Genomic DNA, 23,486 nt, shown 5'->3' with positions numbered 1-23,486 from the left:
TAGTGGAGTGAGAATGAAGTAGTACTATCCAGGTTTGCCTGACTAGTACCTGTGAAACAAAGTCCTCACTATGGACAATGGGATGCTTCTTGTATCAAAGTAATCTCTTCAGCTGGCTATGAAATGGAGCTTTTGTCTATGGCTACTCTAAACCAGAGCAGATTTTCACTAATGATCTGTCTCTGATCACTCTCCTTATACATGGACAGGTAGAATTGTACTGAATTGTATTTCTGTACACTTCCATGGACAGCATGAGCATAGAAAGTTAAAAAAAAAATACCCCTCATGTAGCCTATAAGTTAGTTCAGTGAACCCACACACAAAAGAAGAAGAAGAAGAAGAAGAAGAAGAAGAAGAAGAAGAAGAAGAAGAAGAAGAAGAAGAAGAAGAAGAATACCCCTATGAAGTTTAAGGGAAATTGGAGAATCTGTTCAAAAGTTATGATTGAATCCATGTGTCTTCACGGTGACATAAAAGGGCTACAAAATACATTTCATTTCATTACAATTATATTTTTCATTGTAGCACTATTGTGATATTCATGATGTCACAATAGTGCAACAGTATTCAGAGAACATGAAGAAAAAATTCTATAATATTTGAAGAGTTTGTTTGCAAAAACCGATAAGTCCATATTTGCCAAATGGATATATTTGCGATTAAAGGTCGAGAATAAAGAGAATAATAAGAAAATTTTTGCTTCTTTTGACCATAACTTCAAAAATGTACCTTTATATGTAGTGACCAATATATCATTTAAAAGGTATTATTTTGTACTTTATGACAGAGACCGTATTTCAAAATCTTATGGATTTATCGGTTTTTGCAAACAAACTCTTCATTTATTAGTTCTGATGGAAATTGCACATTCCTTTACCTTGTTGCTGTCATATGTGAATGGTAATATCATGCCCCACTTTCAGAAGGAGAAAAATCCAATGGTCTTTTCAGTATGCTAGAAAATGAACATCCTGAAGTGTAATCACCTTCATAATTAATTTTCTTATCCTTACATTATTAACCTGTTGAGGATGAGTCCCGAGTATACTCGGGCAGGTGTCTATATGGGAAATGCGTGTTGTAGCAAAATCAGCCTGTCCTCAACAGGATAAGACATAACAAACTGTTACAGCTTTTATCTAGCAAGACATCAGATTGATTTGACTGAAACTCAGAAATGATTTTCTTCAAACTGTATTAACATATTTGTATCTGCATTCATGGAATATACATCCTATATACATTTAATTAAAGCTGAAATTGACAAACATTTTTTTTTTTAAATTTCATTTCCAAAACACATTTTGTGGCTTGATGTGTCCACTTCTGTGGTTCTGTTTCCACTACCAAGATTACATCTTCATTAGATGGTACATCTTCATTAGATGTTAAAGTTGAACATATTTTTTTTCCTGTTACTTTATTTCCTCTAGCCATTGACACCTGCTACAGTGATGAGGTGGGGATGTCTTTAATCAGTCAGGAAAAGACGGAGAAGTCTCAAATCTAGGTTTGTAGCAGGTAATTTCTATTCCTTCTCACGTTTACACCTTGGATAGATGGTAAAAAAAAAGTGAAAGAATTTGGAGTACACTTTCCTACCTCATTTCCTGCAAGATAGAATCAAACCCTATCTAAATCTCACCCCACCCCACCCCACCCCCTCCTTCATCCAGTCTTTTAGTTTGCAATGTAGAGAATGGCAGCATAGAGATTTGGAAGTACAGAGGGGTGTTTGTCAGCATGCACACGGGACCAAAGAAAACCCCCTAGAGATGGTTTTTCCAGCTGAGTTAGATGAAAGTAACACAGGTGGCAAACTAGATCTAAGCGTGCAAAGTGACTCGACTGGTCACCTGACCAGTTCACTTCTAATTGGTGGAGACATGTTCTGTTCATTTTTTCCCCTTCTGCAATCCGAAATTCACTTGCTTCCTGTATAGGGACTTTTGACTAGTATCCTGTTATCCCATTCTGGGCTACAAGAAGTCAATCCATGGATTTCTTGTCATGATCTTATTCCATTGCCTGCCCCATCCCCCACCCCCAAATAAAAGGGTTAAAAATACTACTTTTAAATCTTTTCTGGCAATGGCATCTAAAACTTGAATCTATTTCTACAAGCTAGGAGAATTACTAACTCTCCATACCTAAAAGTAACAACCCAACTAACAATTACTTTCACTGTAAACCAGGTGAGAAAGATGATTCTAATGTGAGTAAAAGCACACATTGGAGTGCATCCCATTTTGTTTCTCTCTATCCAGACTGTTATAGATGAGTTCTGAAGTAACGCAGAGACAAGAAAACAGGTAAACTGACAAACTGGACAGGAACATAAAAAAGGAGATGGGGAAGAGATACTCAAATTACATCTCCTGAAAGTATTTGTTTCTACTTACTTCAAGTGGCATACAAGTATTACCTGTGCCTATCAATGTTTAACCTTATTTATGGTAAGGAAATGCACCAGTATCTCATTTTTACTTTTCAAAAATCAATCGACCTCTGACTGAAAATTTCATAGGCACATTTATGACTAAATTGCCTGGAATCTTTTTCTCAATGTGCTTCTCAATTGAACGTCTAACAAGCCCAATTTTTAAGGAGGCAGTCACGAGCAGCCGAAACTATTTTCTGACTTACAGCGTACACTAAGTCGAAAACATTCTGTGAGGGTGACAAACCCAAATACAATTGTTGAAGTTTGGACAATCATTACAAAAATAAAATACAACCTCCCCCCCCCCCCACACACACACACACCCCACACACATATAGGTTGAATGTTAACATCAAAGCTGGGCCAAATCCAAGGCTAGCTGTAATCACTGTTCCAGATGTGGGTGCTCAGCCAGCTTACTTCTTGTCAGAACTTTGAGAGAGAAAACATAGAGTAAACAGATGTAGAGCTAGGGGCAGGAAGTTGGCAGTTCATAATAGCTGGCAAGAAAGTTTATGAAAACTGGGCTTCTCAGATCTATTCATATAATGACTGCCTATTTTGTTTCTTTGCCATATAATACCAGTGTCACCTACAAACATTCATGAGAAATGAGATGATATTTCAAACTGAAGACAGTAATACCAATTACTGGTATACTCCACAGATATGACCAATGGAGTAATCCACTAGAAGGCAATTAAGGGCATTTGGATTACTTACGGGGCATGATGCCTTGGCTGACAAGCTCTTCTCTTGGTCTTCTTAACTTGAGTCGTAGTGCCAGCACTGTCAAAACAAGAAAACAGAGTAAAGAGACACAATTAATAGCAAGCTGTATAAAGATATCGATCTTCAACAAGTTAAAGTACACACATCAACAACATAATCTCACATGCCTTTGTGAGGTCAAATCACTGTGATACATGAAATATTGTTTTGTCTTGTAGAAGAAATTTCCAATCAAATATAAAACAAACACCAAGCACATACAAATATATCTGCAACAAACCAGCAAACTAACAAAACTGTTGATAGATATTTTTCCCTGCACCTTCAGACCACTATGATAAATGATACAGAGAAAATTAGACAAAAGAGATTGCCTGAAAATGAAATCAATGAGATTCTCAAGAGAGTACACATATCATTGATTTCATGTCAACTAAAACTAATAATTAGACATCTACGATGACATCTGAAAGGTACAAGAATTCTGGAAGACCCTTTTCATGTAGCTAAAAACAAAAGAGGGAATATACTGAAGGAATCTCAGAAAGGACCTGGAGGGTATATCAGATAGACTGCCAGGAGTACAAATTGTGTCTGCATTAGAGCTTAATTTGTCCATTTGTTGGCACCCTGTAGAGAGCCTGGCTGCCCTGTCCCACAGAGGCAACACCATACTATTCTACTCTCCTCTCACTCTTTCCTTTGCCTTATGACGCGTGGGTGTCAGAAAAATGACACAAAAATCAGAGGAAGCATGAGAGAGGACTCACATGTATGGCAAGTCTCACAGAATATGAAAGCAAAGGAGAAATGGAGTCCAAAAGAAAAAAAAAAATGATTGAAAAGTTTTGACTCATAAAATTGAAAGGTTAAGGAGTGGCACGTGCTTGCTTGGTTGAAAATGAAGGAGTGATGCGGCCAAAACAAAGTGAAAATGAGAGCTCAGTGGGGTGCTAAAATGAGGCATCAGATTGAAGCAGACAGACAGGACTATCAAATAACTATTTACAGGCTAAGGCATGATAACTGGCTAAAGGTGATACTTCATGTCCCTTCCTATACGGTGCAATGTAAAGAAGAAGAAGCAGGGCAGGAACAGAGCATGACAAAGAAAGAAAGAAAGAAAGAAAGACAGAGAGAAAACTAGAATAGAGAAGTCATGACAGACAGAAGGTATTGACAGAAGTCATAGAATCTGAACATCTACATCAGGACTTTGAAGTAAGTAACGGTGTAGGCAGGAGACATTGCTGTATATATTACCAGTTAATGGCTACAGAGGGAGAGATGGGCATTCAGATCTAATGTAGACTCAATGAGCTAGTGACTTAACATCTGATAATCATACAGGAGCTTCTGATATCATGTGTTGACTACTGTGCAATTAACCAACAACAGCCTTTGCCAAGAAACACATGGTACTGTTTAATTTTCCTTCAACACAATGTTAGACAAATGTTATCAGTGCAAAATAGGCCTACATCTACTCTGAGATATGTTTCAAGCATCTTCTGTTCTGTCATGAAGAAGTTTCCATAAATTAATCTACATTGATGTCAGGAAAGTCCAAAATCTTGGCTAAGCGTGGGTGGCTGGATGGGTGTATCAGTGTGAGTAGGCAACGATATAAACAGGGATTCTACAATGTAGATCTCTCTGAATTGTTAGATATCGGTATCTATGATCATGGGGATCCTAGGCTGATGACGGCTTTGCCACACAGTGATTAGTCGACTAGCCTGAAAAAATGGATCAAAGCAGCTTGTAGTCAGAGGTAGCCTGGTGAACAAACTAAAAAACTTCAGTGTGCTCATTGACAGTTGCCCCAACTCACTGACCAGCTGTAGAAAGCCTCCTAACCCTGGCCACCTCCTGCTGCTCAGACCTAGGTTGTATGGAGGGCAGCATGGCCCTGGTGTAATCGACTTTGGATGTGGTTTACTTCTCAGAGTGCCTGCACCATGGGTTGGCTTTCTCTACACAGAATCAATGCTCATCTTACTTCCTTATTAAAAAAAAAATAAAAAAAATGAGGCAATGCCAAGAGTTTAGTCTGAATTTTTAAGACTCAGAAAAAAGATTCACATACTTGATTCTATTATTCGTCCTTAAACAAAAAAGAAAAAAAAAAAGAAAAGAAAACAGAAGTTAATTGCAGTTAGAAATCTAGTATCTAACAACATGACAATATATAGGCCTTATCTTGTGTGTGTGTGTGTGTTTTCCTTTGTGATGCTGATCATGGGTTTATTTTAGTAAATTTCTCCACTTCCTGAAAAAAGTACAAAACTTGTTTCTATGCTTGTTAAGTAGGCCTATAGGTTCTACTCACATTATCATAGTATTACTTTGTGTACTTCAGAAGGCACACAGTAGTGGGTTTTGTAACCTAAAGTTTTGTTTACATCATACATGTCTATTAGTAAAACTCAAACAGAGATAGTATGTTGATGTTGTCAATGTATATGGACCATGACAAGACACACCTGACTATTGGCTGAAATTGCTGATCAGTTTTGAGGAGGTAAAATTATTCCCTGTGCAATATACAATGTAAATGATAGTATCAATGAAATCATATGAATATCAAAAGCTATGAGATGAAGACATAGTGGAGACTTCTGCATTAAAGGGAAGATAAACCCCAAGAGCAATGTGGATTGAGTGAAAGCAACAACATTAGTAGAACACATCAGTGAAAGTTTGAAGAAAATCGGACAATCGATGCAAAAGTTATGCATTTTTAAAGTTTTGATGTTGGAACCGCTGGATGAGGAGACTACTAGAGGTTATGACGTATGAGTGGACAACAATACCAAGAAAATATAAAGAAAATTCTGCAAAAATCCATTTTTCATGAAAATTACAAATTCCATCAGCTTGATGTTGACATATGTTAAGGGTAGCAATTATTCCCCCTGCTTTCTGAAAGCGGTTGGTCCATTGCTCTTTCATAATTCTAGAAAAGTGAATTTTTGTTGAATTTCCTTTATATTTTCTTTGTATTGTTGTCCAATCATACGTCATATCCTCTAGTAGTCTCCTCCTCCAGCGGTTCCAACACCAAAACTTTAAAAATTCATAACTTTTGCATCGATTGTCCGATTTTCCTCAAACTTTCACTGATGTGTTCTACTAATGTTGCTGCTTTCACTCAATCCACATTGTTCTTTGGGTTTACCTTCCCTTTAAGTGCAGTTCACACAAATATAGCTGTATTGTTTGACATGTCTCAAACCCTACTCTGTCACCAGCATACCACACACATCATACTTTGACAGACTTGGTGGGGTATAAATAGTTTGTTTTCAGCTGATTTATGCCAACATGAGGCAGAGCTTTGAAATACAAAATCCTGCCTTTTACATGCACCATTTATCACAACCCTAGACAAAAGAAAAAGAAATACCTCCTGCTCCTAACCACTAATTCTTGAGGGAAAGGAAAATATGGCAAGTTACATGAAAATTTTGTGATTAAAAAAAACAAAAAACGATACCATTCCAATATTTTGACAGTCAGAATTGGAGGGTATTGTGCTAGTCTACAATACATCACAAGATAATTTGCCTGCAAACATGATGAATACAGAAATTCAATGTATATTCAATCATTCATCTATAATTACAGAGTTTCTGTTTTTGTTTTCTGAGAGAGAAAGCAATATGGCAATTTAAGAATGCTGTTACATTACAGAATGTTGATTTTCATATATACACCACAGGTACAATGTCTTGAAATTGAGACTAATTTGCACAGCCTGTCAATGCTGTAAGACTCTGGAGGCTGGACCCCTTGATTTGGGCTGGGTCATGCGTAAAACTGAGCTCACTCAACGCTTATTGCCAAATTGAGTTGTCAGCAGCAAGAAATCTGGTCTCAAGGTTCTGTAGCATGCTGGCCTACGGTTGTTCCCACCTCCCTGGACTGACTGGTGAGACATCTCTAACATGATGTCCTGATATGATCATTCAGGAATATACTTTCAAAATTTTGAATTGATATTGCATGGTGGAAAGAGACTAACTAACTCAAGAAAGATAACCTGATACTACCAAAAATAACATGATTGCAGGAGAATTGACCTCATAGAGAAAGAAATTTGGATTGCAAAAATGGAACACAAAAAATGAGTGCAAATAAACAAATATAGGAATACATATGGAATGTTGTAACCCACTCCTACAAATAGTGAGAAGTCCCAACATTTGACAATAGCCATATTAGCAATATTATCTACTGTCTTAAACAGTACTGTCAATTGGCTGCAAAGAAAAATGTTATTCATCTTACTTCCTACGAAGAATATTTTTGTTTTTTTCAGTGATGCTGCTATGTCTTCGACAAGTTTTTCAAGACAAAGGCTGATAAGAATTTCTGTAACTCAAAAACAGTTCATTTTGTTTGGTAATTTATCATTTGAAGAATAGTAGTATTAGGCAACATCATAAACAATCTCTGCTGCTATATGACATTAACCATTCTCAAATCATGTTGAGAATTATTCTTTGGGATATCACCCTACATTACACAACTTGGACCACAGAATGAAAGTGGCAAAACAAGATATAGGGAACCCTGAAAAAAAGGAACAAAAACCCATTCTCGCCTGTATATAGGTCTACATCTATATGTAAGTATAGGGTATTTAAACAACTCTAGATGTCATCCAATCTAATATCACAGGCTGCTATATTCTTTCCTATCAGACATCTTCTGTCTTTCCATCAACCAAGTAGTTATCTACTGAAGAGAGCATGAGAAGAGAGGTGGGTCTAGGGTTTCATCCCACCAACGGGTGTAATCTAGTCTGATCATGCCAGAGATACCTGATAGAAGTGGGGTATGAAATCAGAAATCCAAGGGGCACAAGGGTAAACAGGTAAAAGGGGGAGGGAGATGTGAGAGCTAGGGATGTCGATAGTACTGGACTGCTATTGATTCGTCATACTATCTAAAACATCCCAGAACAGAGCCTAGAGAAATGAGGAGAGTAAATCTATTTGGTACATTCCTTCCACATAAAGCAACTTTTAAGATGTGCACAAAAGGGCAACTGCTAAATGCCTTCGGTCTGAAAAGCCTCCCTAATCAACTGCCACTGATGAAACAGCAATGAATATTTGAGTAAAAGATACCTCCCTCAAGCCCAGGTAAACTCTCTCTCTCCATGGTTCAATGGTGATTCAACAAGAGACTCCAGTCTGAATTTTCTTGATGAAATACCAATCAATTTGTACATGTTGGCAAGTGGCAAAGCTTGCACTACATTCCTACTGTGCTTGCAAGGTGACATCCAAATAGAACCATAGGCCTGAGCTGATGATACAGGTTTGTGTTCTGGTGCTTGGGATTTCAATACAGATTCAGTACCTTTCAGTCTTGGAGGAAATAATACAGTGATTACAGTTCTCCACATCACTCAATGGGTAACCATCAGGGAATAATGGTCTGAAAGAGGGAGTATGCATTAGATGCTTGATGGTTCTTTGATGGGCTAAATGTCCTTAACATATATAGGCCTACCACACTCTATGCTGAAAACATGAAAGGCAAGATAGAAGCAAACCTACTCTAGCACACACACGAGGGTACCATGTCTGCAGCCTTGCTCCACTGAGGAAAGATGGCTAGGGGGATAAACCCACAGAAGGCAGTGAACCACACTGGTCATGCACCACTTGCTTCTGCATACAAGGAATGTCCTGATGACCGCCCATTAACACATTCTGGCCATGTCCTATCAACTTGGCCATGTCCTTAATAAATAAACACTGGCACGTGCCGATATGGTTGCCAGTTTTTTTTTTTCTTCACTGACCTTAATTTTGACCAATTATTCCTGTTTGGGAAGGCCTAACCAGGGGCCAGTATAAAGCCAGAGGGCAGTCTAGGAGATCACAGGTCAGGTACTGACAGACATGATATCTGGATTCTTGTCTATTTTTAGTTCTGCCTTTGATAATCTTTAAGTGGCAAGTCAGGTGAACTAGAAGGCTACAGTAATCTTTAAAATCCATTGTAATAATTTATTTCGGAAATTATTTGATTTCCCTGTTTTTAGATTGCTTTTAATACTAGAACAACAAAAAAGAACAGTCTAATACTTGAAAAAAATAATGAATTCAGTCAATGAGGAGGTTTGCCTCTACAATAGTGATGTCAAAAGGTCTGCACTGTATAGTGTTCTGGAAATTCATTACTGGCAGGATTCAAGTCTTGCTTTATGGTGGAAACAACCAAAGCTGATCATCAGTGAATGTCTGTCATAATTCAACTCCCTTTCACAGCTTGACATCCAAAAAGACAGTAAACAAAATAGTTCATTTTTTTTTTAGTTCTCACCTTGCTCAAGCTAATGCAACCCTCTGTCCTCCCTTTCTCTCACCCCCTCCAAAAAAAAAAAATGATTAATATGGTCCTTTGTCAAAAAAAAAAAGAGGAAAGGAATATGAACTGTGATCCCAAAACACAAGCTTGCAATGAAATATCCTGACTTAATGACAAAGTTTAATTCAAGACAATGAAAGGGAAGAAGCCACAAAGACAAGGAGAAAAAGAGGCACAGCATTTATCACTGCCATTGTCCTGACATATTGTCCTGCCAGTATTGTGCATGTTACTAAAAAATCAATATGAAAATATTTCAACCAAACTTTATATCTTTTCTGACCATAAACACAGCACTGCACACCTTGACATCTCAAACGCACAAATCAACATCATACGAAATAATAAAAACCGACTACCTTGATTTACATCTTACAATTAGTCTTTTGTGAAAACAATCCTTGTGTATATCTGCAGTGAGTAGAGAACTCTCGAAAACTTATGGTGTCAGGAAAACCATTAACCTTCTGCATCCTAGTTAAATATTCTCACATTTATCTTTGTCAGTTGAAATGAGGTGATATAGGATTGTAAGAGGCATGGCATTTACCTTTGGCATGAGTGGGTGGAGGTGAAATACATTATATCTGTGATTGTCATGAGAGTGAACAACATTGATGGAAGGTTCCTTCTTTATAAATCTCTCGGGAGTTATAGGCACATATTGGTTGAACAGATTAGAATTTATTAGCACTTAACACGGACATTCCACTGCTTTTCTTACAGGATACTGATGGGAAGTTGGCAGGGTTAAAGATGAGGTGTATACCTTTAGAACACAATCATGCCTTTCATAGTCTGTGTGTACTAGCAACGTTGGCATTGATTCAATCCTCGGAAATTATAGCTTCACAACAGCAAAGAGACAACTTTCAACCCTGACATTTGCAATGGATTGAAAGCCGTACATTGAATTAGAATAATGAAATAAATAAGTAGGCCTATGCACTATGATATGTAAACATACTTATTTATCATAGGTACACAATGTATGAAAACGCAATTTCAAAGCATTCCATGTACGATGTAACATGTATGAATGAAGAGGGATTATCTCCTGAGTACAAGTAAAAGGCATTAAGTATGTGAAAGAGGTAGTGTGGCTCAAAACATATAAAAATCAGGAAAAGATTGTTAAGAGGACGAAATAATTCCAATACTTGATTACAATAGAATCCTTAAGGAGGGGTAATAATAATGACATTATATCATTACCCACATGGTAGGGAAGAGACCACATAATGAGGAAGAAGCCACATTTTAACCTTAAAGAAATGTTGTCCCTGTCCTAGACTTGGTATCTCTGATTGCACTGAGTGATGACTACACCATGGAGCTATCATGGCTCCATGACTATAGCAAGACAGATGTCTCCAATAGGACTGCTGGAAAGTAGAGGAAAAGGGGGAGGAAGAGGAGGAGGAGGAGGAGGAAGAGGAGGAGGAGGAGGGGGGGAGGAGGAGGGGGAGGAGGAGGGGGAGGAGGAGGGGGAGGAGGAGGGGGAGGAGGAGGGGGAGGAGGAGGGGGAGGAGGAGGAGGAGGAGGAGGAGGAGGAGGAGGAAGAGGAGGGGGAGGAGGAGGAGACGGGGGGGGGGGGAGGGGGGGGGGAGAGGAGGGGAAGGAGGAGATGAAAGAAGAAGAATTGGAGGAGGAGGGGGAGGAGGAGAAAGATGAGGAGGCAGAGAGAATAGCTGGACTACAAGCACAGTGACCGAGGCTAAGGACAAGCTATAAATTAAGGGGAACACATTGCTGTAATGAAGATAATTTCACCAGGGGGCTATAAATGTAAGCCAGGGCCACCAAACATAGCCATGAAATACATCAATGGCTGCACAGAAGGATTGCTATACTGAGTCCCAACAGAATATTTTAAAAACTCCAGATTGAAGTTATCTAGCTCAAATTTATTTGCCTAAGTACAGCATGAAGTCATGAGCTACCCTTTTTACAAGCTTTAGTTTTTCCCAATCTGCTTTGAATGTCTGCCTACTCCAATGTTTTGGTTATCATAAATAGGTGAATTCATCACAGATGTTAAATGCTTTAATCAAAGGCAGACATAGACATACTGAAAAATGGCAACACAATTACCTACATGTTTGCATAATGCAGTATTGTACCATGGAGCTACTAACTAGCTCCATGATTGTACCACATTGCAAGGGATCTGTGGGGAAAGTGTACCTCATGATTTATCTTTAGTGGGGGGGGGGGGGAGGTAACACATTTCGTAGAAACAGGATGCTTCTGCCACACATGTACAAGCGTCTCACTAAAAGAGAATCAACTCTTTGCATTATGACATGTGTGCATGTTACGCCCATTTTTCTCACACCTATATACTGCTGGTACGGTTATGGTATGCTTTTGAAGCATATCTGGAAGTGGTCTACTTTTGGCTCGGTATAGTACAGTATACTTAAAGAGCATTTGAGCCCTCCTCTTGCACAGATATGGTACAGTACAGTACTACAGCACTTGAACGCACCCTTTGCCTCTGACAAAGGTTCTGCTAGGATAGAAAGCTCAGGCCCCCTTTGATTCAATGCCACTTCACTCTTGGTACACTGCTTTCACATCTGACTGATGTCATGCTCTAAAAACCACCTCTGTACAAGAATCCTTCATAGCTAAATGTGCATTTCGTAGAAACAGGATGCTTCTGCCACACATGTACAAGCGTCTCACTAAAAGAGAATCAACTCTTTGCATTATGACATGTGTGCATGTTACGCCCATTTTTCTCACACCTATATACTGCTGGTACGGTTATGGTATGCTTTTGAAGCATATCTGGAAGTGGTCTACTTTTGGCTCGGTATAGTACAGTATACTTAAAGAGCATTTGAGCCCTCCTCTTGCACAGATATGGTACAGTACAGTACTACAGCACTTGAACGCACCCTTTGCCTCTGACAAAGGTTCTGCTAGGATAGAAAGCTCAGGCCCCCTTTGATTCAATGCCACTTCACTCTTGGTACACTGCTTTCACATCTGACTGATGTCATGCTCTAAAAACCACCTCTGTACAAGAATCCTTCATAGCTAAATGTGCATCTCTGTCACCATGCTATGGAAGTTTTAGACAGTTTATGTTTCCTCCAGGAATTTGATGAAATCGACACCTTTCCCCTGCTCAGAAATGAGATGGTATACTGAGACTATGGCTTAGAGTGACACAAAGAGTAGACCACTTGACTGCATACCACTGATGACACTCATCTCATTGTCTGCCACGTTGGCTGGCCCAGAGAGAAGACTCATCCAACAGACATGTAGACATGAAGAAGATGGAGGTATATCTGTCTCCTCAACATCTCAGCATCTCTTCAAGGATGCCATCTATCTTTGATGACAAAGATGCAATAAATCCTTCAATCATGATTACCAGGCTAAGCACTCATGTAACATCCATGCAAGTAAAACTTTTTCAAAGTCATTCTTACCATTTAACTTGTCCATGATTGTGGTGGGAAAATGATGTTTGTACACGTAGGACCTACATGCTTGACAAACTTCATCTTTGCAACATGTTGGTATGGTAATGGAATGTAGGTTTGTACTCTGTGATGTTATGCTCTTCACACAAATCTCCCAGCCCTCATGGTTGCTGATCTGCCAAAGACATGATCTCCTTCTAAACTCCGGGTTTACACTTCAGTTTGAACAGTACATTCATAGGCATGCACTGGTGAATTATATCGTTTCAAAGTACAGGTCAGAGTCAAGCAAAAGTCACATTTGTAAGGGAGCAGAGGTAAAAGTGGGTTTTAGAGACAGTTTGGGAGTGGTAATATCCGCCTGGTTTGCTCCAGATGTGATGCTAGGCCCATGCACACCTACCAGGTACTGTGAAATGCTGTGGTATATTGTACTGTGAATGCAAATTCACTCTGAAATACATTGCAAAGGTATTTAGGGTGGTAATTCAAACCTCACAGGAAATGTGATGTGAAATTTGAGTGTGAATCATATTTCTCACATGACCCGACACACTTCCTGTCTTCTCCTTATAGGAAATATGCATTTATACACGGTGCTTTCCTCAGAATGGTGTTCTTTCTGGCTAGAAATATCACAGGATTTCAAGAATGAGAACGGTATCAACTGAAATGCCATGGTGTCTATTACCATGGTATTTAGCCAATTTTGAACAGTGACAAAAAATTAGCTTGGTATATTCCACTGTGATTCTTTCATGTGAATACAGCTAATGATAGTAGAGTGAAGAAGGTTCATATATCAAACTCTGGACTGAACACAGCTGACCATAACTAAGACAGACAGCATTCCTTGCTGCTACATGCATCATCAACTAACCCCTACACATTATCATCATTTAACATTGCACTGCCTCATTACGGATCCACTCGTTGAAGTCCAAACCTTACACTTGATGGTTATCACCGACTTCAATGTCTTACTGGGGGGGGGGGGGGGGTTAGTAAGCTTTGAAAGGTTACCAACCTACAATGTATCTTGATATGGTCATTATGTGCTCTGTGTGTACAAATACACGCATACACACACAGATGCACACACAGTATACTAATATCTACATCTATATCCCTGCAAATATTCATATAATCCATACACACACACACACACACACACACACACACACATCTATCAAGGCTAACTGTTTTTTCATTCAAATCCCTTCTTTTATTTTGTTTATGCATACAGTTTAGATAAAATCAAACTTTCATGAGAACAGAATCCTTATTTGTCAGATATTTAATCCATTGAAGACGAGGCCCAAGTATACTTGGGCAGGTGTCTATGGGATCAAAATCAGTCAGTCCTCAACGGGTTAAATAAACTGCCCTCAAGAGGAACACATTTTCACTTTCCTCAATGTGGCCCTAGAGAAATATGATCAAAGTTTGTGTGTTCACCAGTATTAAGGGAGTGTCCATCTCTTTCCTACCAAGTTTAACTTCAAGCAAACAGTCTGAAAAGAGTGTGTTATATGACATTTCAACTCCTTGACAGAGAAACTATGTCCATGAAGCAATGAGTCTCCTTCCCCTTCTCTCTACTAGATCTTTTCTTCACTTTTCTTCACATGAGACCAATGAGTATGGTCTGGGGGGCATTTCATGAAGCATTTTATGCGACAACTTGTCGGACAAATTTGCTCTAGGCCAATCAGATGCATGGATTTCAGTAGCTTTTGACATTTTGTCAGACGAAATATCTGACAAAACGCTTCATGAAATGCCCCCCTGGATGGTATTATAAAAAAGATATCTTGATACTTCTAGCTCTGAGTTGCAGTGTGCAATATGACATATTAAAGTAATTTGTCATAAATTAATGATTACTTTGGGGCATGGACAGACAGAAAGACGACTGGAGTCACAGATCAAGGCAACATTCTTATTAGTCTTATTTAACCTTATCTACATAGCATCCCATAAACTTCAACATCAATCTATCTAAACCATAATAACATTGATTTGAAGCATGTCTCTACAGAGATCGTTGCAAAGCACAAAAGGAAGAACCTATCAAGATATCACCAATGTAAGAATTATGGGAAATGATTGTACTGTACATGTTGAAACATGAAGACACATCTAGCTGACACTGACTAGTACATAGGGTAACCCTCTAACTTCCTGCCAACATCAATTCGTTTGAACCCAGAAAGTTCTGCCCTCTCTGCACATATATATACCACTCAGGACAGACCATTCCATTACACACTGCCTTCCATATCTATATATAAACACCCCTAATGTCCTTGGCATTCCAAACTGTATGTAGCATCCAACAGACATGACGTCTAGAGAACTTTGTGGTTGTAGCTGCGTGATTGACTGTATGATTCACAGGGAGGGGAATAAAAACACAAGGTACCATACCTCTAGCTTCTTCGCATGAAGATGTCATCTCAAAGATAAACATCATGCTCTAAACAAACAAACAAATACACGAATAACAAACAAACAAACAAACAAACAAACAAACAAGCAAACAAAGCTACCATCCTGTGCTCCTGTGTATACTCCAAGCTTCTGAGAGACAAGATAATGCAATTGCTGCATTACTGATGATAAAGATGATGATGATGATGGTGATGATGATGATGATCATCATCATCATCACCACCACCACCACCACAACAACAACAACAACAATTGCATTTGTACGGCGCTTCATACAGGTGTTTTTAAGTGCACTGAAGCTATTCATACAAGAAAACTAGAAAACACAATAACATAAGGACAATGCAAAACCAAAATAATGGTAATGAAAAGAAGAAGAAAAAAAAATGAACAACTCAAGATTTCTGAATATAGGCTTAATCACACAAGACCTCCTTTAATATTCGACTATTGTACTTGCAACATTGTCATGACACTATCTTCCACAAACAAACAATAATCTCAGTCTGGTAGCCATTTACACCAGGCAAAACAATGTAGAATATGATATATTTTGAAGTAGAATCAAACGAAGAAGGAATGAAAAGTAAGGTACTGTAAAATGAGGAATGTTCGCGTTCGCGAAATTAAAATGCACACGAAAGTTCTTGTCTACACTATATGCATTGAATGCCAGTGGCAGTTCGTGAAAATTTCATGCTGCAATAATGACCGTCGGCTCCAATTCGCGAAAAACTCATGCCGCGAATATATCATGTTTTACAGTATGTGACTCCCATGAGAGGGCGTTGAAAACATCACATCCTTTGTGTCACTTTGCTTTGCTATGAAAAGACACACAGTAGAGGAGTTAATAGTGTCTCTTGTTCCTCACGCTGTGATTAAAATATGAGTGCATTTGTATAAAAATGAACTCAAAATTCCACCACTATCATATTTAATACCATGTATTTTTGTCTGTTTTTTTCAATACAAACTTTGTAGTCCCAATGATAAATGAAACAAAACTAAATGAACAACAAAATTGTGAGGTAAGCTAGCTTTACAGCACAGTTTTTTTGGTTTAGTTACTTCTGCCACTGTGGATGGTTAGGAAAATGGACACTTTGTACACACCATGTATTACACAAAAGTATTTTGATTTTGATGTGAACACACCATTGTAGAGGGATTTCTTTCCAGATTATTATATGAAACCTTTGTATGTCATGAGTGGTGAATCTAAGTGACTGCTGCCCTCATAGGCTCACCCAGTAGGTCTTTGGCAAGTATACATTATCACTATCCCATGGGTTTCTGTGTGGTGTTCATGATGCATCTGATTTCCAGTGATAGATATAGGTACACCTTTAGGGATTGAAAATGGCAGTTTGTCCTTTGCATTCTATCCATTACCTTGTACTTAAGCTTAGATATCTCAATAAAATAAACAAAATATCTAGACTAATAGACTGATCATTCTGACTTTTTATTTAATATCAATTGAGCATGAGATATAGCAGAAACATAATTACATAAATCAGCACTAGACATATGGAGTCAAGAAGTACTTCAATGATGGAACAAAATACCAATGGATCAATGTACATGAGTGTGGGAAATATGAGCATCTTATTGGTGAAAATCTAGTATTACACAGATCTGAAGACTACTACTTGATCACTTATTGGGAAAGATACCTGAAAATATTTCTCCCAGTAAAATTCTTGTGACATTATGCCAAAACAAATGATCACTTTTTTAGCGTGACTCTAGATTACTTTCATGTTTCCTAAAGATGCAAAATGCTGTTTTATAGCTGCTCAGAATGTGCTCATTCCCATAATAACACTTATAGAAGATAAAGTTGGTTTCTTCACACATAGTTAGGACACATGTTGATAGCACAAATTAATACTTTTATGCAAGTGCTCTTTCTTGTTACAAAGACTTATTTCATAGTAAATTTGAGATGATTGACATGATTTTATCAACATAATTATCAGGTTAAAAGATGGTGGCATTAAAAACTCTCATCATATTCTACTCAAACAATTTTGTCAGTCTCATTTCACAGCTCTTGCATTTTTTTTTTTGTGAAGAAAAATTAGAAGATGATGCAGAAAAACCGATGCATTTTATTCTCTTTCTCTAAGTCACTACTTTATGATATAGCCATAGGATCAAGTAAAATTAACCCTATAAAACATAGTCTGAATAAAAGCATGTATTTCCTGCACGCTAACACTGTACATTCAGAATACCGTCAGAGGAAGACAAACTTGTAAGACAAACTCCTGCATTCCTGATTTATCTGGTCGGGGGCACAACAGTCAAATTTTGAACATAAATTATGACATCCAGCTGATAACGCCTCACCCTAACTCAGACAGCAAGTGAGGAGATAAAAGGCTGTCCAGCTTGAAAAGCTTCTCTTTTCCTATCCTTGTTTTTTTCCTCCACGCACTGAGTAAAAAAGCAAACTGAGAAATTGAAATGGAGGGAGCCCTGATACCAACTGCATTCTTTTGTTTCAAGCCCTAGGAAAGAGAGTAGGATCTAGATGGGCAAGCACTACAAATTTATTTTCTTTGCTACACAAACATGGAGGCCTGCGGCAGTGGGGAGAGTTGATGGGTTAGAACTATAAACAAATCACAGATATATTATATCTTGATTGCCTATAATCTTACACTGCAGAATAGAATCAAAATCTTATTCCCCTCTCTCCCTTTCCCTTATGGTCTGTTCTATCAAAATGTGACCCATTTTTTTTCCCCACTCACAGGCATGGAAAGATGTCAGTTCAGTTTAAGCAAACGTATAGACCTATACCTTGTGGTCTTCTTTCTTTGACTTTTCAGGACATAATTGGTAACTTCAACACCCAACCACAGCAACAGATTAACTACACTTTGTGCCTCATTCATGTGGAATAATTAAGACAATAAGTCATACTTAGAATTCTTCCCTCAACAAAAATTGACATTCCTAATGAAAGGTGTTTTCATGTAAAATTGTGATTGTAGAAAGTAAGGAATCATATGTTATTCTTCCACTTTGAATAAATGAGAATGAATTGATAAACTTGTTGATAATTTTCCTTTTAAAATTTATAGCTTAATCTTTTAGATATCAAAATTCTATAAAATCTTTTGGTTTATCTATTTTCGGCATTTGTTACCACATATTATGATTTAATTTTGTGAATCTACTCTTCATTGAGTGCATAAATACTTTGTTTAACCTATGGGGGAGAAGGATGGTGGGGAGGTGGGAAAGAGGAGGAAAAAGAAAGTAAACTGTCACTTTCCCATACAGAGTAGAAATTCAACTCTTGGACTGGACATATGAAAGAATGGCCTGTTTCTTATTGACAGCCTCATCATGAAAACCCTCTTCCCTCACTATTTGTATTCACCTAGCTCCATACCAGAATCTAAAGCTACCATTTCCCCAGTCAAATCTTTTCTACCCATTTTCAAATCTACCAATTTCTCTTCATGCTACCAAAAACTTTACACTCACATCGTATCCAAGCCCCAACCTAATCTCACTAAATATTTGTCCCAGAATCAAAGCATCAAAGCATCTATAAATACACGATCCAATATAAAATGCCGTTGATAATTGCCTGTCATTCCCTCTAATGCTGCATACGTTAACAACTCGATCAGAGAGGACGGTTTATTTCGCGTTTGTCAGAGAAGCAAGAAGTCTCTCGGCCTTGACTTTCTATCCAATTGATATCCCAACCATGATCACATCAGTCAAACAGTCGAGAGTTCACTCCAAACATCCAGGAAAGACATCGAGAATTTTGTTTCTTTCTTTTTTTCTTTGAGGCTATAATATAAAAATCCCTCTAAAAATCAAAGTCACTAGTTTGGTGACATGTTCAATGGACCAATCTGAAGTGTTCCTTGACTGCAAGGCAAACTTTTCCTGCCCTTAATGATGCTATGTGCTCAAAGTCAGTAGCTATGGTAGACAAAAACAAAACCAAACAAAAACAACTGCTAACATCTGATAAAATGTGGAAATGTGCAATATCAATATGGAGAAGTTGAACATGTTGAGTAGTACAAGACGAATAATCCTCCTGTGCTACTGCCATAACTAGGGTGATTAAGAAACTTGTGAAGACCATATCTTTATCATACTGTCAAGTGGTGAGAAACAGCCACATGAAATTAGAGAACATGGAAAAACACCTGTAGACAAAAAGCAAAACAAACAAACAAACAACAACAGCAACAACAACAAAAAAACACAAACAAACAAACAAACAAACAAACCCCACGACAACAGACAAACCATCAGACACAGGAGAGTAAGAAATGCTATGGCAAATGGTATGACTGGACAAAAGTACATGCAGAGCTGACTTCAACCACAATCAGTAGGCCTAACTGAAATCATTCAGTGGATGGTGTGGATATGAGAAATTAATATACTGTTAATGAAAAGGGATGAAATTCTGACATTTTAACCAAAAGAATTTGGAAGGGAAATGAAAAGGGGAGGAAAGGGCCATTTGGCGGTGCGGGAAGGGCAAGATTGAAGCTATGATCCCAGACAGGGTAATAATTCACCCTACTGGCTGCTGAATGTGGCATTGTGCCTACCTCCTGCAAGCTAAAATGGGGCAGACAATGCCTCCCGTGTGTTGTAGAGAGAGGCGCGTGCCCGACGCGTGTGGGGTGAAGGAATGGCTTTCAGATCAGCCTTCCACCCACATCCCTGCCCGAGCCATTTTCCTCAACTCCAAGTAATGGGTGGAAAAAGTATATTCAGGAAAAATTAGGACCAAGCTTGGTTGTATGACAGCACAGTTGGGGATGGGAGGATGGGGGGGGGGGGGGAGGGAGAGAAAGTGTATGTTTGGTGCATCTGTCTGGCTTAACTGGCAGGATCAACGTTGGTACTGAATGTTTTCAGACATTCAAAAATGCTATGTATGGACAACATAAACACTGTGCAGCAGTACATCTTGGTAGAGTTCAGCAGGGTCAAACTCTGAGGGATCAAGCTGGGAAAGATGAACATTAAACTATTCCTAGGAAAAAAAAAAATATGTAAGAACCATCAAGATATATTGCTCTCCGTAAAGAAGTTGGACTCACTTGAGTCATACAGATACTGGTACTTGTGGCAGTCAAATCTCTTGGCTATATGAAGACAGCAAGACATAGGCATGTCACATTCTGACTAGTTTTACCAGTCATTGATAACAGTGGTGTGTAATTCATGTTCCTAAAGTTAATGACTTGCCTAGTAAAAGAAAAGCAATCCCATGCACACTCTTGAAAATGTGGAGATGTGGACCACTTTAATAACAGTTTATGCACCCAATGTAATTGCCACTGAGAAATATCTGAAGGTCATATAATGTAAAACTTAGATATCACTACTATTGAAAAGCAGATAAATTTGATTTCCAAAGTACATCATATACTTTACCCACTTACTGGTTAAAATCAAGCAATGTAATTGTTTAGATCGAACTCACGACTTTTGCAGCACAATATTTTGTAATTACAGTAAAGCAATTTTTTTATTTATTTATTTTTTTTTTTTGCATGACATTTTTGTGCACTGGGGCTGGCAGCCTTTTTTGCAGCATGAAATTTTTTTTGCAAATTGTCACCGGCATTCAGTGCGTATAGTGAAGACAAGAACTTTTGTGTGCAATTTAATTTCAAAAATCTTGGCTCTCACAAAATTAATAAAATCAAAATCCACACAAAAATTTCTCATTTTACAGTACTGTCATCACATGGAAGTCTTTGACAAATAAAAATGCAGATTGAGAATGAATCAATAGAGAAGAGAAATTTTTTGAAGCAAGCAAGTTTTAGGTGTTTTTCTTTTCAAAACAGGAATAGGTAAAACCAAATGACAAGATTCTGCTTTTTTCCTTTTGAATGACACTTTATCACACTACATCTACTCTTTAAAGAACTTAAAAAATGATTGCTCTCTGCCTTCTAACTTTTAAAGCTCATTTTCGCAAAGTCAAACCTCAGGCTGACAAACAGAAGTACGACAAAACTGGTAGAGTCACATCCTATCTGTTTCTACATTCAGCATCTTTATAGTCTAATGGTGGATGGAGCAAAGCACCTATTTGTGGTCATCCACATTAGCATTACATCACAATCTTTGGGTTATAAGAAGAACACCCTGCATAAGTTTTCAGAGTGCATACAGCATTAATATAATATATATATTTTTGTTTGTTTGTTTTTTTTTTGAAGAGAATAATGTGTTTCATCATATGAATGTGTGTTGCTTTGCAAATCTGCTTTGTTGAGAGTTGGTCAAATGTCCCAGGATTGGCTAGCTAACCTAAATGTGAAGTAGAGAGGTAAAAGATTGACAAGTAAATTTCATCTAGCTTGGCAGAGTACCAACTGAAGGATACAATCTCTGCTAACCTTCCTCTCCCAATCATTGAGGTCAAACACAAGTTATGACCCCTAGCAGCTCTCTAAACAAGTCAGACCTACCTACCTACCACCAAGCAGGAGGTGGTAGCACAAAGTCACCAAGGTTCTGTTAGTCCTGTAGATAGTAAAGTTCACATTAATCTTGTCTAACTATAAGACTGAAGGATGTTCCCCTCTTCTTTCTTTTCATGAAAATATACTAAAAATAAAATCAAACATAGTTATTTTCCCCTGAAGTTCATTTTGCATGTACAGTTCGACCTCAATTATCTGGCTACGTCGGACCGGCGCTCATCCAGATAAACAAATTGGCCGGATATGGGAGACACAATGTTAATGTATATAGCTGCCGTCCCAGTGCACTGGCAGCTAGGTAGGTAGCGTACAAAGCAACGGTGGTGTAATCTATGTTAGTCTGCGCAAAATTGTAGTCCCTTCTTCACAAAAATAGAGTATATCTTTATGTGAAAATCATACATGTTTTACCTCATTAGATATTGAGAAACCTATCATGCACATCTTATGAAATTAGTGAAATAGATCCATGAAAAGATATTAAAGTTACTGTTTTTTCTCAATTTTTGGATGAAAAAAAAGAAGTCCTTCACTGCGTGAATGTGTCCGGATAATAGAGATTTCCGGATAAAAGGAGGCTGGATAATCGAGGTCGATCTGTTTTACATCCCTTACAAAGCACACAACTTCGGAAGACATTCCTAGAGATATGCATATTGTTGTGTTTTTTGTTTTTGTTTTTTTTTTTTAAAGTTGCTCACGGTAACACTAAGGGTCTTTCTCTGGTTACAACTTCTCCACAATAATTAAATAGTGAAGGCCTGTGACTGAGGCTACATTTGTAGTTCAGATCAGTAATGGTCAGCTGGCGAGGGCAGCAGTGAGGGCAGTAGGAGGTGATCAACATGGACAAGAATAATCATAGTTAGTGCTCATGATCTTCCAGAACAGATATAGCCGAGCCACAGCACATAACGTTATATGCCTTTGTTAACTAGAAATTGACTGTCCGCTGTCTTTGATGGCTAACATTACTGTCCTAGTGCAATGCTCTCAGAAGATTAGGTCTTTATGTATGTTGGTATTCTTCTATGGTTTGCAGTGCATCATTTTCAGGAACATCTATACCCATCAAGATGATTTTTTCTCTCCTTATTTTGATAGTGATTCTTCCTTTTTTTCTTCGAAGCATTGTTATCTTTTTTATTTCAACATAAACACAGAATTTGCAGAGTAAGAATAAATGAAGATGCAACATACACACTTGCCTGCTGAAGGATTGTGAAATGTTTACATGAATGCACTGGACACCCATAGAAGATGAGCCAGACTTGGAGATGAAGAGAGGATTGACAGAAGGTAAAGTAATTACTGGCCAAGTGTGATGTCCCCATCATGTAAGCAAGACAAACATGTCATGGTGACTGTCTACACCACTCACATGGCTTGTAAAGAAAATAATACATCCCACAGACAATGAGACTTTATTGGATTACTCACTACCACTCGTCTCCCATAAAATGTATGAGTGGAGGGAAGTATGGCTTTGACCTGGGGTACAGGGGCCACTGTTCA

At 38.1% G+C, this 23,486-nt stretch overlaps 1 protein-coding gene across 1 annotated transcript in view; it reads right to left on the bottom strand.

Annotated features, from left to right (window-relative positions):
• Nucleotides 1–23,486, bottom strand: part of LOC140232377 (uncharacterized) — a 207,881-nt gene that overhangs the window by 33,475 nt on the left and 150,920 nt on the right. Inside the window, exon 5 of the mRNA XM_072312503.1 lies at nucleotides 3,170–3,235. Within this exon, the coding sequence (XP_072168604.1) occupies nucleotides 3,170–3,235 (66 nt within the window). The remainder of the gene's footprint in view (nucleotides 1–3,169; nucleotides 3,236–23,486) is intronic.

This window comes from Diadema setosum, chromosome 8 (assembly GCF_964275005.1).
Source record: "Diadema setosum chromosome 8, eeDiaSeto1, whole genome shotgun sequence".
Taxonomy (NCBI): domain Eukaryota; kingdom Metazoa; phylum Echinodermata; class Echinoidea; order Diadematoida; family Diadematidae; genus Diadema; species Diadema setosum.
This window is presented reverse-complemented; position numbering and strand designations above follow the sequence as displayed.